Consider the following 17562-nt stretch of genomic DNA (forward strand, 5'->3'; position numbering starts at 1 on the left):
CTTCTGTTGAGACTTTCATTGAGATAAATCAGGAAAAGCATTCTAGCCACTGGGGGAGGCAGAATAGCCAGAGTAAATCCTCAGTCTGGAAATGAGTCAGGAACTTCAACAAGGCCTGTGAATCTGCATTCCACAGTACTTGCAGGGGAGAACGTAAGAATGAAAACCTAGCTAATAAGGGTCTAAGTTACGAAGGTCTTTAAAAGCCAAAAAGGATTTTTATATTAGAAACGGGAGCTGCTGGGATTTATTGACTTGGGGGGGGGGGTAATTAGTTAGATTCATGGTTTAGGATAATCATTTTGACAGCTAAATAGAACATGGACTGAAGTGAGGAAAAACTTCAGGTCAACTGAACTTGGCTATTTCAACAGGCCAGACATAAGGTGATAAAGTCCTGGATGAGCTTGGTGACAGTGTCAGACAGAGGGAAGAGTTATTTTAGAATCTATCGCCGGGCTAGACCACTGACCATATATGGAACACTACAGACACCCAGGAGTTGAAGACACCTCAATGAGAAGCCTAGGAACTGGGATTATGAGAACAAGAGGAGAGAGCTTTGGAAAGAGTGGAGAGTTTGAGGGGAGAGATTTCAGTTTTGGACACAGTGAGTTTGAGATGTCCAGGAGGTATTTGTAGAATACAGGATGAGAAGGTGCCCCTTGCTCCTTTAAGGTCTACTGAAGATTTTGCCCCGCCAAACCCTAGCCTTGCATTACTCCTACCGTCCACTCCCTTCATCATTCTTTTTCTTCTTTAGTATTTTTTTTTTTCCAGTTGTGTCCAATTCCTTATGTCCCTTTTGGAGACATTGGAGTAGTTTGGCCATTTCCTACTCCAGCTCATTTGACAAATGAGGAACTGAAGCAAACCGAGTTCAGTTGGGTCACAGAACTCAGGAAGAGGAGTCTTCGTGAATCCGGCCCAGGACTCGATCCACTTTACCTCCTAGCTGCCCGCTTATCTGTGCAGGAAGCTGGAAGAAAGAGCTCACAAAAGCAGGATGACTAGGTCCACTACACAGTTATGTTTTAAACTCAACTGGGCTCTTACTGCAGCAAGGCAATCCTTCCCATCCAATGTTCCTCTTCCATTTCCTATCTCACCCACTAAGCATGGAATTTTTTCCAAGTCATTTCACGCTTCTTCCAACCCCCCCACGGTTCCCTTCCAGGTTCTTCTCAACGGAGAACCTTGCGTCCTATTCACGAGGGGGAAAAGTATTTGCATTTTCAGCTCACATCACTAATGCATTTCCCCACTATTCCTTACCCCGTTTCCCATGCGATGGCTCCCCCTCCTGCCAAGGCGGACCCATCTTGGCCAGCAGGTTTCCCACGCCTATCACCCATCCTCAGCCCATCCTTGCTCTGAGAAACAGCCCAATGCTTCCACACGCTCCCTACCCCCGCCCTCGATAAAAAGCACAACTTATGGCTCGTGCGCCCCCAAAAAGCAGGATCCGGGCAGGAGAAGGGTGTTCTTTAAACATCCTTTTTTTTTTTTTTAATCCTTTAGAAGTGGCTGTGGGTAAAGGGCAACTGCTGGGGTCAAGATTCACCTCAGAAAACCTACATCGGGCCCCCCCTTGATGACCCCCTTGCTGTTGCTAGGGTCGGGGTCACAGACCAAAACAAAACGGAACTGAGGGTTAAGCAGGACGCAGCTCGGGGCGCTCGCCAGCCTCGTGTACGTCTGGCCACCCTCGTCCGGCCCTCCCAGGGCGGCGCGAGGACGAAGGGCCCCGCGCCCCTCCACGGCGCTGCGCCTGCTCTAACTAGGGCCGGGCCTTCATAGCTCCATGGAAGTTCTTTTACAGACATTTTCATTGGGTTCGAACCATTCGAGGTCAAGTAAGTGACTGCTCCTGAATGGTCTCCACTGTGCTCACAAAGCGCCCCGAACCAGAAGAGTTAAGAGACGTCCTGCTCTCAGGGGGCTCGCAGGCCGACGGCTACGGGCAGGATTAGTGGGCACTGCACCCGAGGGGGCCGGAGCGTGGGCAGCGGGCCCGGCGTGAGCCGAGCCCCCCTTTCGCGCTCAGAGGTCTTTCCCTGCTTTGCAGCCTTTGGGAGGCTTTGCGTCTGGCAGGAACTTTATCCCGACCCCTCGCCTCGGGACTGGCCTCATTTTTTTTCCTTTTTGCCGGTGGTCGGTAATTTTGCGCCGGTCCCTCGAACGCGCCCAGCCCCCGCCCACGCTCGCGCGGTGCACGCCGGTCGGCCCCAGCCGCGCTGGGAGGAGAGAGGCTCCGCCATGTTCCCCGGCGGCGCTGCCGCTCGGCCCTGCTAGCCGCCGCCCCCGCCCCCGACCCCGCCCGGCCCCTCAGCTGAGCAGAGCCCCGGCCGAGCATGGCCGCCCCGGAGCCGGCGCGGACGCCGCCGCCGCCGCCCCCGCCCGGGGCAGACCGCGTAGTCAAAGGTGAGAGGCTGAGGAAGCCTCGGGAGCGGGGCCAAGGAGGAGGAAGGAGGTGTCTGGCCGCCTCCGGGCGCGAGCGGGTCCGGAAGGGCGGGGGACTGCCTGGCGCGGGAGCGGGGCCCGCGGCCGTCGTGCCCCCTATGCAGGCCGCGGTCCGGCAGGACCCTCCTCCCGCCCCGGCCCAGCATGGGGGGCAGCGAGAGCCGAGGGGAGTCACGGGGTACTGGAGGCGCGCGGCCGGGCCTAGCGGGGGGCTGCAGAGATGGGAGCCGGAGTTGAGGGGGCTGTCAGGGCAGCGTCCTCTGGGGAGGGGCCGGGAGGGAGTCCCCAAGGCCCGGTCAGCCGAGGCCCTGAGCCGGAAAAGTTACCCGGGTGCCCTTCGAGGTGGGGGCGGGGGCGGGCGCGGGGGCGATTTTTTACGGTGTAGGTTTGAGAACCTCCGTGGGAATGTCAACTTCAGAGATGCTGTGGGGGTGGGGGCAATGGGATCGTTCCCCACTTTGGTTTGTGCTGCAGCCATGCCGGTAAACCACAGGCACCCTAAAATTGTCTGCATTGCCTTGGCCACCGATTCTTTTTCCTTGGAAAGGTGGAGAACAGTACCCTATTTTCTCCTCTGTAAAATGCTGAGTGTTAGAGCAGGCCGGGATTTCAGATGTGAACAGATTTTGCCCACATTAAATATTGTCTCAATTAAAATATATATGTATGCACGAATATGTGTGTGTTTCCTTTTGTTGGAGTTTTTCCTTTTTTTTGGACCCCCAAATTTTGGATGTCGGTACCTGTTTTCAAGTGTAACTCTGAGGGGGGAAAATGTCAGCGTGCAACATTGTATCCAGTGTAGCCTGAGCACACCTGGAGATTAGGGGTCCTCAGTCCAAGGGCAGAAAAGTTATTAGAAGGAGCTCCTGGAGGCCTTTGTGGAGTTAGTAACCCCGAGGTCCTGAAAAGGATAATTCCTCTGTCTTCTGGGTGCTTAAGGCTTTCACCTGCAGGAAAAGCGGGCCCTGACCCAGATAGAATCCTTTAAGGCCTGGTTAAACTCCGATACTACTCTCTTTTCAGTCTCAGCTAGTGGTGTGGGTTCACTTCTGCAATCCCCCTAGGAAGAAGCATCCAGCTCTAGGGTTTTACAAGGTGAGGCTTTGTGAGCTACTGCTTAATTTTGTCTGCCTGCTCACTGTAGTCCCTAGGCACTCTAGCAGGGATATTAGATTAGAGCAGTTACATTCCTGCAGCCTGGATTTGTGCTTTCCTTGGGCTTGTGAACCCACCCATCCTTTGTATGGTAATGCTTTATTTTTTTCTGCTTATATCATGGAAGTCAGATTCATTGAGGTTTATTAGAGTAATGTGCTCTCTCCTCACATTGCATGAAAAGTACAGTTGATATGGAGCAGAGGATATTTGGATTAAGAATAAAGCAAATAAATATTACTTCTCCAAGGAATTTCATTGTTTGATGAACACTGGATCTTAATTGTTTATCTGTGTCTCTTCTGTGACTGTGGTATGTAGAGCCCTTTCTGTGACAACTGTCTTTTTTTTTTTAATGGTATCTCTCAGACGTCTAGGGTGCCTGGCTTAAGGCAGGAGTGGTACTAGTTAACACTCTTTATGTTGTACTTATTGAACTTCCTAACTTTACCACAGTTCACCGGGAACTTCAGCCTTATAGATAGGTTCAGAAAATCTTTTACGTTTTTTCATCTTTAGGTTTTCATTATATCCTTAATTATTAAGTCATCATGATATATTTGATGGTAGGAAGCAGCAAAACTTTAAAATTCCATTTACATTCCTATTTTTTTCATTTGTAGGCGTATTTCTTTAAGATTTAAGATAGGAGCTGTTTTTGACAACTGGAGAAAATAATACCTAAGAAGCTAAAACCTCTTCACATTATTTTTCTGATTTATCCTACATTTTATATATACTATTTTAAAATGTACACATGTCTTTTCAACATTCCTGTAAGATTTTTTCTTTGTTTTCACAAATTCTGATTTTACATCTAATGTCATGGGCATTTGAGAATGGAATATGTACATTGTGATAAAGTACTCTGTAATTGAGAAATCATTAAGGAAAAGATAATCCAAATAGCCTCACTAATAAAGCTACTGTGTTGATTACTATTTTAGAATGTCAGCTGCTTAAAAATGATTGTTTCATACGCCTAGTGCCTAGTGTTTGACACACTAATTAATACTTGTTGCTTGATTGTTAATTTTCAGAATCAGGAGAATTGTATTTGAAGGTTGTACAGGTTTTGAAAGTTATAACAGTTTGTATCTTAATGTTAGTTGTGCAAGAAAAATATTTGACAAGAAATAAGCCTGGGATTCTACTATGAAACTAGTTTAACTGAAAAGGATGCCATCTATGTAATTTGTGGTGATTTCATTCAGCTGATTGTGGGTTATCCCCCTGACCTTTCTGTCCCTGACTAATTAAAGCAGGTGCTTCACTGATCCCATTAAGGAAAGCTTAAGCTACTTGATAAGATCAAATTCAGCTTTCTATAGAAAACTAATGTGCACCAATTGGGTGAGACTATATACTTCCTCAAATAGTTCTATTAAATAATTGCCTCTTCCTCTATTCAAGAAACAGGAAAGAACCTGGAAAAAATAAAATAAGACCAGTTCTTTATAGTGAGGGGTATATGTACCTGTGTGCAGAAGGACCTGAGTGCATTTCTGCTTTGCAATCTGCCATACCACTGTTGATTGGATGTTTCAAACAGAAGACATTATATTTATCTATTTTTATTCCCTTGTATCTCTCCAAAAAAACACTAAGAAAATGTTGGGTTTTATCCTGATTATCTAGTAGTTGTTCTGTTCACTCTCATAAGTATGAATGCATTAGATTCATGGAACTAAAATGTGGGGGTTTTTTTTCCCCCTTTTCTAATTCAACAACCATTTAATGATTGTCGGTCAATGAAATGGGCAAAAATAAATAAATAAACCCAAACATTTATTGCTTTAAAAAGAGGTAGCTTTTTGGGGTACTTACTAGTATTTTTTCTAATTACATGTAAAGATAGTTTTCAGCATTTATTTATTTTTGGAATAGCTTTTTATTTTTCAAAATATATGCATGTACTTTTCAACACATATACTTGTAAAATCTTGTGTTCCATATTTTTCTCCCTTTCTCCAAACTACCCCGTCTTCTAGACAGCAAGTAATCCAATATAAGTTAAACTTGTACAAATAATTTTAAATATATTTTAAAAAGAGAAAAACCAGCAAGAAAACAACAAAAAAGGCGAAAATACTATGATGGTATGATTCGAATTCAGTCCCCACAGTGCTCTCTCTGTATGCAAATGACTCTCTCCATTACAAGTCCATTTGAAATAGCCTGAATCACCTCATTGATGAAAAGAGCCATGTCTATCACAGTTGATCATCACATAATCTTGTTGCTGTGTACAAAGTTCTTTTGGTTCTTCTCATTTCACTTAGCACACTTCACTTAACATCAGTTAATTTAAATCTCTCCAGGCCTTTTTGAAATCATCCTTCAGCATTCATTTTTGTCAGATTTTGAGTTTCAAATTTTTCTTCCTCCCATCCTCTCCCCAAGACAACAAGCAAGCTGATATGTTATATATGAACACTCATGTCATGCTGTGAAAGAAAAATCCGAACAAAAGGGAAAGCCCAAGAGAAAGAAAAAAAAAAGTGAAAATAGTATGCTTCAATCTAAATTCAGACTTTGTAGTTTTTTGTCTGGATGTAGATAGCATTTTCCATCAAGTTTTTTTGAAATTGTCTTGAATTATCATATTGCCGAGAAGAGCTAAGTCATTCATAGTTGATCTCTGCATAATGTTGCTGTTAACTCTGTGCAATGTTCTCCTGGTTCTGTTCACTTAGTCAGCATCAGTTCATGTAAGTCTTTCTAAGTTTTTCTAAAATCATCCTGCTCATGAAATGTGTTTCTTTCTAGAAGTTATTTAGTTAATTTTGTCATTAAGTAAGGTTTTTCCCCTCAACTAGAGGTTCTTAGGTTATCAGGAAGTTTTGGGTTTGAGTCTTGGCACTGTCTTTACTCTCCATAAAATAATGCAAGCCTTTAATGATATTAATTTTCTCATCTATGAAATGGGAGTCAAAACAAGAAAGTAAGAGTAATTCATAAAGTTATGAATATAAATGATTTTGTGGCATCTATATCAATTACTTAAAATTGTTTTAAGTTTGTGTTCAGTGACTGAATTAGAAGTGAATGGTGATGGAACTTCCATATCTGTTTTATCCCAATCTTTGGAATAGCAAATTGACATCATAGCATCATTTTTCATTTCATATTCTACTTGCCATGAAGATGGCCTAATTTTTATTTTTTTCTGATCAGTCCATGCTGATTTGGCCTGCTATAAATTTATGTAATTTAATTTTTACTGGACCTTCACTACAGCAAGACAAGACATCCTATTCTTCATTGATTGATTCACTATTCCACTTGACTCCACCACTATCACCCTCATTCACTCTTGTCTCCAGCCACACCCCATCTCCTGGCTCTCTTTCTTCTGCCTTCCAGTAGATATAACTACATTTTCAATCCTGTATTGGTCCATATCTTTCCTCTCTTTCATGGCTAAACTCTTTGAGAAAGCCACTTACAGTTGGGGTTTCCTTTTTCACTCTTGTAAACTCTCTGCAGTCTGATTTCTGACCTCATCATTCAATTGAAATTGCCTTCTTTAAAGTTACTTTGGTCTCTTATTGGCCAAGTTTAAATTCCTCATTCCTAATCTTCCTTGGCTTGCAGATTGGACATGTTTACTTTAATTCTTCTAGCTATTCTGTGCTCTGTGTTTTTTGTGACATTTGTCTCTGGGTTCTCTTTCGATCAGTCTTATTGCTCCCCAGTCTTTTTTACAGATTCTTTTATTGTTTCATGCCCTCTGACTGTGATATCTGCCCTTGGGTCCCTTGTCTTTTTACTCTCTATTATCTCATCAGCTTCAGTGGTTTCAGCTATTATCTCAAATCTCATGACCTCTACATGTAGACATCCGTCTTTCTCTTTATCCATGTGTCTTGCCCTATCCTCTCTGCTGATCTGTAGTCACATATCTTAACTACTTCCTAGACATTTTGAGTTGAATGTTCCATAAGTATCTCAAACTTACCTAGTCCAAAAATAGATCTTAACTTTCCTGCAAAATCTACTCTCCTTTTGAACTTTGTTATCCTGTGCAGAACACCACCATCTTCCTAGCCCCTAGCCTTGATGTCATCCTTGACTCTGCACTCTCACTCCATATATCCAGTGTGTTGCCAACCAAATCTTCCCCTCTCCTTCACAGTGTCTCCTATATATACCCTTTCACCACTCAGAGCTGCAGTTCTCATCACTTTAAGCCCTCATCACTTATTTTCCTGTTTCCTCCAGGATCAAACAAAAACTTTTCTATATGGCATTTAAAACTCATCATAACCTGGCCCCTCTTAGCACCTTGCTCCCTGTACGACTTTACTTAAATCCTATTTTAGGCAGGTAAGAAAGGACACTTTCCTAATCTTCCTAGTAGTCTCTTTCAGATTAATTTTATGTAGCTTGTAAATGTTTATGTTGTCTCCTTATTTATAATGCTTCTCTAGATCAGGGACTGTGGGTTTAGGGGCCTGTGTCCATTGCTTTGCATAGTGCTTGGCATTACAGATGCTTTAAAACTTATTTCCCTAGGAAGGACTTTTGGCTTTTGTGGCAGGCTGGGTTTTTTAGAATGTTGAAGTCACTTACCAGGCTTCTTCCATGCTCTTATCTTAGCCTTACTAAAATTGTTTATTTTTATATGGGCTGACAGGTGCCTATGCTCACATCCTAAACTTAGTTACACTGCTTCATTTAGGTACATTTTGTGAATCAGTTTTAAATGTTAATTTTTATTTCGAAATTCATTTTTGACCTGATTTTTAAAATCTCAAGTAAACAAACCTTATGATTCTTTTTCTCCTATCCCCATTGAAATATTAACTCAATTAAAAATAAGACCTAAGTACCATGTGTCTCTAAGTAAAGCACTAGAAAATGTGAGAAATAAAGAGGGAGAGGACTCTGTTGAAAAGGCCAAGGAGGAATCATAGCTGTTAAGTAGAGAAGGAAGATTTTTAGATTTTTCATCTATTGATACTGTGTGGCTATGGGCAAACAATATCTTTACCATTTGGGACCCTTGTTTTTTTCTTCTATTAAATGGGAGGGTGAAATATATAGCCTAAAGGTTGTCTTTGTGTAAATCTGATTTAGTTTGGATTTAGCAGATTTGGCCAGAGCTTTAACAAAGCATCTCATGAGAATGATATCTGTATTTTATTTTGTTGTTAATTTAATGACCTTATTTCATTATAAAGACATATGTAGGAATTAGTTACATAATAATTGTTAGTATGCTAAGATGCAAATTCATTAAATATTCAGCTAGTTGAAACTAATTAGATATCCTTGTATGGCTTATGTAATAAACTTTGGAATGGTAATCAATGAACAATTTTAATTGAGCTCCTACTATGTGGAGAGGAAAGCGATGGAACTTAAGAGAGGAGAATAACAAATCATAAGATGGCTCCTGTTCTCAAGAAGCTTATATCTAGTTAAGGATGCAAGGTATAAATCCTCGGAGTATGATTAATAAGTGCAAAAGATCTCCTCAGCATAAGATTGATTGCCAAATAAGTAGAATAAAAAAGGATTGAGAGGAGATAGAAATCATCCCAGGGTTTTTAAGTGCTTAACAAAAGATTTTGTAGAGAATTTGGAACTTGATCTGGCTTTGAAAGATGGATAGAAAATGGATAAAAAGAATAGGCAGGAATAGTATGGGAAAAGACAGGTGGATTCAAGTTCAAATTCAGGTTCTAGGAATCATGGTTCAGCATTTTGCTTGGAGCAAGGTTTTACAATTGAGAATGGTAGGTGATAATTTCTTGGAGGTAATTGTGGAGTTCATTAGTTTGTACATGTCCTTTGAATGTTAGACTAAAGAGTTTTGATTTTATGCTTGAGGCATGTGGAACATTTTTTGAGTGGGAGATACAGAATTAGTGGGTTAGGAAGATTAATTAGGTAGATAATTTGCTGGATGTATTAGAAAGGACAGAAATGGGAAGATCAAGGAGACCAATTACATTATAATGGAATTGGTGTTGAGAAGAGCTTGAACTAAGGTTGTAGATGGAAAGGAAGAAATTAATGCAGAGCCATTGCAAAAGATCTAGGACTTTGGCTAGATATGGGATGAAAGGAAAGAATAAAAGATAATGAGAAATACCTGTGGCTTTCTTGGTAAAGTCCTGAGTGTGCTGTTAAAAGTTGTATTTTGAACAGATCTTGTGTTCCGATTGTTATTGAATATTCATGAGCTGATCCGGTTTATAAATGTAGTTTCCTAAATCAAACCAGAACTATTCTCATAGCTTGATGAGAATATCGAATCCCATTTCAGTTTGAGAGACTTGTATTTTGGAGGTGTTTGACTTTTTAGTTTTGTTAATATTTCTACCAAAAAGCAATTTTGGTTTAATTAAAAATCATTTGATTTAAACTTGTATAGTATTAAAGCATTTGCAAAATTCAGATCTAGGTATGTTGCTTAATTTCTAGCTGGGAAAAATGATTTGCAACAATTTTTATTTTGTTAAAGTAAAGCTAAATCACATATAGAGAGAACAAAATGTATTTCCTTGGGCCTTGTTCCAGTTTCTGTCAGCAATAATGGGAATAAATGTGTTTGCAGTGAAAAGAAAATAAGTACCTTCAAGGTTTCTGTCTTGATCAATCTCATAAGGAAAAGCAAGAAAGATTGGTGACTTCATATTATTTTAGAGGTGGTTAACATCTCTTTGTCAAATTTCATCTTGTATTCTTGAAAGGATTGTGTTCTACATATTTTTTCAAGTAAGATAATGTAGTTTTTTAAATTTTTCAGCATCTGGTCATATCTTCCCATTTTTTGCTTCTACCCTCTTCCCCCAATCTATCCACTTATCCATCTTTGTAATATAATCTATTCCTATTTGGTCCCATCTATTTTGAGGTGATTCTCTTTTGAATACAATACTCATCGGAAGTTAATTTTGAAAACCATTTTTGTATTATAGGATTTTTTTTAAACAGCCTCAATAATACTAAATGTAGCAAAGTCCCTTTCATAAGTTCAAAAAAAAAAAAAAGAGCTTTTAAGCAGCAAAAGTAGATATCACAATTCATTTCACTTTGCTTTTAGAATTCTCTAGTTTTTCATTCAAAGATTGTTTGCTTTTTTTGCTTTAAATATTCTGAAAAGTTTGATTATTTGGTTTCTCTGAGGATGTGGACAAGTTCAAGTGAGAGAGGAAATAAAAAATTGTAAAAAAGTAAACCAAAAAACTTAAGCATAGTAAATTAGGATCCATTTATTATAAGGACAAAGGGGCCTATGTAATTAATTAATTGAACGTTTAAAATATTTGCATGCTTATGTATATATCATTATGTACATGGGTGAAAGAAACAGTTCTTGCCTTCATAGAACTGACATTCTACTAAATACAAGATAATTTGAAAAGAGGAAAGTTATAACTGGGTGATACTGGAAGAACTTACTGTAAGAGGTTTGAACCATGAAGGAAGCTAGGGATTTTAAGAGGTACGGGGAGGAAGAAAGTCCAGAACCACACCAGAGATTTTCTGGAAAGTCAGAAGTATTTCCAAAATAATACTAAGATTATTTGCCTAATGTTCTTTTTTTTTTTTTTTTTTGAATGCTTAGTATGTAGTTAGTTGGTGATTTTATATTGATATTTGATACTGATATTCAAGAGAAAGGTTAGAACTAATGGTAAGTTATCTGCAACTTCTGGGAGTTTATGAATTTGCACATAGAGAGAAGTGGGTTCCCCAAACCTTAGAGGTACCTTCACTGTTAGGAGATGTGGTTACAATGATGGTAATGTAGTGAAAATGACTGAAGATATGTAAAAGGAGTATCAGGAGAGAAGAGTGTAATAAAAGCAGAGGAAAAAGTAAGTGTCCAGGAAGGAGGAATGGTCCAAAAGCTGCACAGAAATTAGAAGAGCTGTTTTGGTTCAAGTAGAATCAGAAGCCATATCACCTGCAATTGAAAGGTTAGTGGTAATTGAGAAAGCAGAGGCAGCGAACTTGGGAAATCAAGCAAACACTTATTAATAACCTTTTTGTGTGTCAGGCAGTGCACTTGCCACTGAGATTACAGCGACAAAGAACTGTCTTTGTCTGCTTTCTCTAGGGCAGCCCTTATAAGAGTCCATTGAATTGAATCAATTGAAGAGATCTTTTTTGGTTTGTTTGTTTTCAAAGGCTGAAAAAGACCTAGATATGTATCTGGTTATCAGGAAAAGAATTCAAAGGGAATATTTGGGGAAGTTCCTAGAGGAGAGGAGAGAGGATGAGATCAAGGGAACAATTAGAAGGGTTTGCCTTGGCAAGAAGGACCACTTCACTGTCATAGCAGTAACTGAGAGAATAATGGAGGGTTTAATAGCAATGTCATCTGTAGTGATGCTGTTTTTTCACTCTTTTTAAAAATTACAGCTGTCCCTTTCCCCCCAACACACCGCTTAACATCTGAAGAAGTGTTTGATCTGGATGGGATACCAAGGGTTGATGTTTTAAAGAATCACTTGGTAAAAGAAGGTCGGGTTGATGAAGAAATTGCACTTAGAATTATTAATGAGGGCGCTGCCATCCTTCGGAGAGAGAAAACTATGATAGAAGTAGAAGCTCCAATTACAGGTAATGCTTCTGTTTTCATCCTTATTTCATTATAAGACAAATATTTTGATTAATTGAATTTAGAGAGGTTTTCATTTTAAGTAACATTTTGTTTTACATTGACATTGAAAGTAATTTTCTTTTCTTGAAAACTGGCATATTTAAAGTAAAGTAGATGTTATAGTTTCCTGTATTTTTATGCCTTATCAAACTTTGGGAAGGGGCAGACATAGGCAATATTTATTTATGCAGTTTTCAGGGAATGCGATATAATTAGATCTGGAGTTAGAGGTCATGGTTTCTAATCTTGTCTGCCATTTACTATTAGAGAGCCAGCATATATTAAGCATCTACTGTGTGCCAGACATTGTGCTAGAAATATAAGTACAAAGAATAAAATTTCCTATTTCCAATGAGTATACATTTTTTATAGAGGAGGCAGAAAATCATATATAAATATACATAGCATAAATAAAATGAATAAAGGGAAAGGAATTCCAAATGAACCAATATTTACATAGCAATTTATAGTGCCAGGCAATATGCTAAACTCTTTATAGATGACACCTCATTTAATCCTTGCAAGATCAGTGCGACTATTATCCCCTAATAAGGCAAGCAAAGGTTGAGTGATTTTTCTCAGTGTCACACACTAGGGTCAAGGTCTGAGGCTGATTTTGAATTCAGTCTTTCTGGCTATAGACCCACTACTCTGTATGCTGTGCAATATGTACAACGAAGTTAAACAAAAGAAAACTGGGGAGAAAGGGCTCTAGCAGTTAGGAGACTTGAGCTATCTCTTTTAATGGCAGAAAGGGACTGAGTGATATGAGGTGAAACAAGCAGGCAGCACCCAGACTGGAGGTGGAATCCGTGAAGAAGTTATTTTTGTCCTAGAAGAAGTAGGAAGCCCCTGGAGTGATGACATGAGGAGCACCAAAGTCAGATGGGCACAAGAGGAAAATCTCTTTGTAGAAAGGATGGACTGGATGGAAATGGGGACAGACTGAAGAGGGAAGGCCAGGGAAAAAGCAGTTGCAGTGTTCTAGTTGGGAAGGGATGAGATTGTGTGAGTGGAGAGCAGTCTGATTTGAGAGGTTCCCTGGAGCTGATTGATAGTTGATTATGAGGTGGCCCAGGAGTCACCTGGCAGTAAGTCCCCAAGCTGGTATCAGAAATGAAGTCCATTGCTCTTGCTGTTACTCCCTCCACTAGAAGATAATTGTAATTTCACTATTTTGTTTTTATCTCAAAAATAGGATTTCTTTTTTTTCCTTAAGAGGAATTTCCCAGGAAATACATGATACATTGAGGTGGGCAGTTTTGTAACTCCTTACAAGCCTCATGGAATACCTCTGTTTTCTGTTACCTGGTTTCCATATGTTGATTCTGTGAACAGATGACATTGGCTACCCCTATAATTTCCATAGACCCATCCTGAATTCCTTGTGAGGCTTCTCTTATCTTGTTCAAGTTCCAGAATCTACTGTGTACTATACAGGGAAAATTAATACTTATTTTTTTTCCTTCTTCTTAATTTGTTGTCTGTGATTGTCATCTCATTTCAGTGTGTGGTGATATCCATGGCCAGTTTTTTGATCTCATGAAGCTGTTCGAAGTGGGAGGATCTCCTGCTAATACAAGATATCTCTTCCTTGGCGATTATGTGGATAGAGGTTATTTTAGCATAGAGGTATATAACCAGATGTAAATATTCATTTTACCTAAGTCGTTGGCCCAGACTCAACACATAGCTCCTTGGGGAAAAAAAAATTCTTCCAATGTATTTACAAATTGATTTTTTTGGTACCACTCCTCATCATGAACTTAGATTTGTTGAAGCTACCAGTTTAAACTTAGATGACATGAAAATTTGCTTCTCTGCTCATAGTCTTAGTTTCTGTTTTTCTGATGGAAATTGTGAGTATTCTGTTGTCTTTGAGAAGCTAATGCCATTCATCTTTCTGATTTTGGTTTCCTGATATCCTGTGAACTATTAATCAGAAATAGAAGATTGTCCCTGTGGCTATTCAGTGGATTGATTCAAGTAAAAAATATTTTATTTCCTTTATTTAAATAATTAGGCACATTTACATAGCACTTAAGCATTTAAAAACATTTTGTTCACAGTAATTTATGAGGTAAGTAGTATGTGGAATTGGAGACTCAGAAAAGTTAAATTATTTATTAGTGTCGGGACCAGAATTTTAACACAGATTTGATTTTCCACTATACCACATTGAAAATATGGATCTCCTTGGACAATACATTTATTTTTTGAACTTTGACCATTCCCTGTGGCAGTTAAGATTTCTTTGATGAAGCTGATTTTGTATTATGTTTATTTGTTTTGTTTTTAAAAGTGTAGCAAGCACAAATCCAGGAAGAAATTCCATGGATACCAAGTTTTGACCTGCTAAAATAACTTTCAGAATTTTATCTGATAGATTTTCAATTCAGGTGTCACTAATGCTGCCTTACTCTAAAGAATGCTAGGTTTCCCAAAATGTAGCTGGCAGCAGTGGAATTCATCCTTTTTTATCTGGGATTTTATCACTTCCTTTCCCTTTTACCACTAACTGATCTTAGTGCTTCAGAAAAATAGAAAATAGTTCATCTCCACAAAAACTTTAGGAGATATCTCTCCATCTTTATCTACCCCACACAGAAAGAAAGTGGTGGAATATATTTGCCAACTTTAAGAAGCTTGGTGAGGTAATTGGATGTTTCTACGTATGCTTGTGTATACTTTTCATTACAGGGTTTCAAAGTTGGCCCTTTCCTATATGCTGTTACAAAAGTTAGATAGCAAGTAACTGAAACAAATATTCTGCACTGCATAGATGGCCTTATGGAATTATCTGCTCCTTTAAAGTTACTTATTTTTTCTTATGTAAACAAAATGTGTGGGCATCTTTACACATTTAGAGATAATTCAGGTTCTTAAAATGAGGTTTATTGTTTGTTTCCCTGCATGTGATTTTTATAAATTGCTTGTTTTCCTAAAATGAAGTAAACCCTTTGCCTTTTCTCATTTAATAAGTGAAGAAACATTGCTTTTTTTTCAGCCAGTTATGTTTAATAAAATCTACTTGTATAAATCGAATGGCATAATTACATGGTAGGCCATAGAAAAATATTTTTCCTGTATACAGTCAAGTTTTTTATTCTTAAATAATCTTCCCCCCTCCCCCAATTAATTTAATTAAATAATAAATGGCCACCTCTTTCAAAGCAATATTCTGGGTAAAGAATATATACAGGACATCATTCTTTCCATGTATTAGCTTAACATTCATTCAGAAAGAGGAGACAGTGGGCATATTTATTTGACCAATGGATCAACCATAATCATTTCAAGATCTAATAATCATTGGATAATGGATAAGAGTAAAACAATGGGGCATCTTAACATTCTTTTGACATTACTTCTTTAGTGAATATTATACAAAAATCCTAAATGAAAATATTTTATTTTACAGTGTGTCTTGTATTTATGGGTCCTGAAGATTCTCTATCCAAGCACATTATTTCTTTTGAGAGGCAATCATGAATGCAGACACCTTACTGAATATTTCACCTTTAAGCAGGAATGTGAGTACTGGCAGGAGATTTGTATCTCATTTCTCCTCTCTAAATTATTTGGATAATAATAGTTATGCAGACTTTTTACTTTGCAGAATTGATGTGCCCAAGGTGTTCAACTTGAAGATTCTAAAGGGTTCTAAAGGATTTAAGGAGGGTTAATTCAAGATTTCTATATTAAATTTAAAAGAAAATTTCATGTGCTTAGGAATAATTTGTTAAAACTGTTTTTGAGAAAAAAGAAAAAACAAAATGCAACCCAAAAGAATAAACTCAAGCAAATTTGTGGTTAGCATCCTTACATTCTTCCCTCATACTTGTATTGTTTATCTCTGCAAGTGTGAACACATTGCCGATCCTATAGAGTGTCAGCCTGTTTTAAATCTATTGCAATTCCTGCCAATCTGTAAAATTTTTCCTATTTCTTCCCACACTTCCAATAGTAATACAATACGATCCCTCTCTGAGGAAGGACAATTTTTTCCTCAGTTCTGGACCTTTTTATCTGGATACTTACTGTTTCTTTTCTTCATGGTAATGTTAAGATCCCTGAGGTCAGGAGACCGTTTATTCTTTGTATTTTCAGCCCATATTACATTTTCTGATTGGGAATTTTGAAAATTCCTAGAATAGGAAATATACTGAAAAATAAAAATGAAAAGTACTGAAATTATTTTGACTTCATTTATGACTTTAAACACCTTGATTGGTTTGAAAAAAAGGTAAAATGTTGAGCCATTTGCAGGTTTTGCCTTCTCTTGGCATTGTAATGTAAAGATAATATCTGAATAAAGTCTATAATATTTTGCTAATATTTGTTGGTTAATTTAGGCAAAGAAATTTGTCTTAATTTTATTTCTAATTTTGCATAGCCAGCCTTTAAAATGATTAGTAGTAATTTAATTCTATTTTTTCTTATTTTTCCTCTGAAGGTAAAATTAAGTATTCAGAAAGAGTCTATGAAGCTTGCATGGAAGCTTTTGATAGCCTGCCTCTTGCTGCACTTTTAAATCAACAGTTTCTTTGTGTTCATGGTGGACTTTCACCAGAAATACACACACTGGATGACATTAGGAGAGTAAGTATAAATATTCCTTAGTTCTAAGGTTGACTTGGGGGGAGCAGGCTTTCTTAGTTATAATTTCTTGTTTTCTTTAAAAAAAAAAAACAACAACAACAATAATAATAAAACAAACTTATTTTCGCGATCTAGGTTTGTTATGGTAAAAATGTATCTGTTAATATCTTTAACAGTGTTCCAATAGTGGACACTATACATCGCGTTCAGGGTGGGTAAAACTTGCCCATGACCATCCTCTCCTCACCATTTGATGAGTTCTTTCTTTTTCTTTTCTTGTTTCTTTCTTTCTTTTTTTCTTTCTTCCACAGTTAGATAGATTTAAAGAACCTCCTGCCTTTGGACCAATGTGTGACTTGCTATGGTCTGATCCTTCAGAAGACTTTGGAAATGAAAAATCACAGGAACATTTTAGTCACAATACAGTTCGAGGATGCTCTTATTTTTATAAGTAAGGGGAAAAACCCAGGAATACATCACATTTTAGATGATAAAATGCCATACTCTTCAAAAAGCAAAGTGTTGCTTTACTTACAGTTCTTTTCTTTTCACAGCTATCCAGCAGTGTGTGAATTTTTGCAAAACAATAATTTGTTATCGATTATTAGAGCTCATGAAGCTCAAGATGCAGGGTAAGAATTGTGCTTCCCTTAACCAAATTAACACCTTAAATACAAAATCAAACTTAGTAACTATGATTGATGCTTTACGATGCA

At 38.4% G+C, this 17562-nt stretch overlaps 1 protein-coding gene across 4 annotated transcripts in view; it reads left to right on the plus strand.

The window, feature by feature from the left end:
* The first annotated feature begins 2284 nt into the window (after window positions 1-2284).
* PPP3CB (protein phosphatase 3 catalytic subunit beta) overlaps window positions 2285-17562 on the plus strand; it is a 47042-nt gene continuing 31764 nt past the window's right edge. For all 4 annotated transcript variants that reach the window (XM_074296845.1, XM_074296847.1, XM_074296846.1 and 1 more), the window contains exons 1-7: window positions 2285-2424; window positions 12004-12204; window positions 13752-13876; window positions 15666-15777; window positions 16701-16846; window positions 17158-17297; window positions 17401-17478. In XM_074296845.1, coding sequence (XP_074152946.1) covers window positions 2355-2424; window positions 12004-12204; window positions 13752-13876; window positions 15666-15777; window positions 16701-16846; window positions 17158-17297; window positions 17401-17478 — 872 coding nt within the window. In that variant the 5' untranslated portion in view covers window positions 2285-2354. The remainder of the gene's footprint in view (window positions 2425-12003; window positions 12205-13751; window positions 13877-15665; window positions 15778-16700; window positions 16847-17157; window positions 17298-17400; window positions 17479-17562) is intronic.

This window comes from Sminthopsis crassicaudata, chromosome 2 (assembly GCF_048593235.1).
Source record: "Sminthopsis crassicaudata isolate SCR6 chromosome 2, ASM4859323v1, whole genome shotgun sequence".
NCBI lineage: Eukaryota > Metazoa > Chordata > Mammalia > Dasyuromorphia > Dasyuridae > Sminthopsis > Sminthopsis crassicaudata.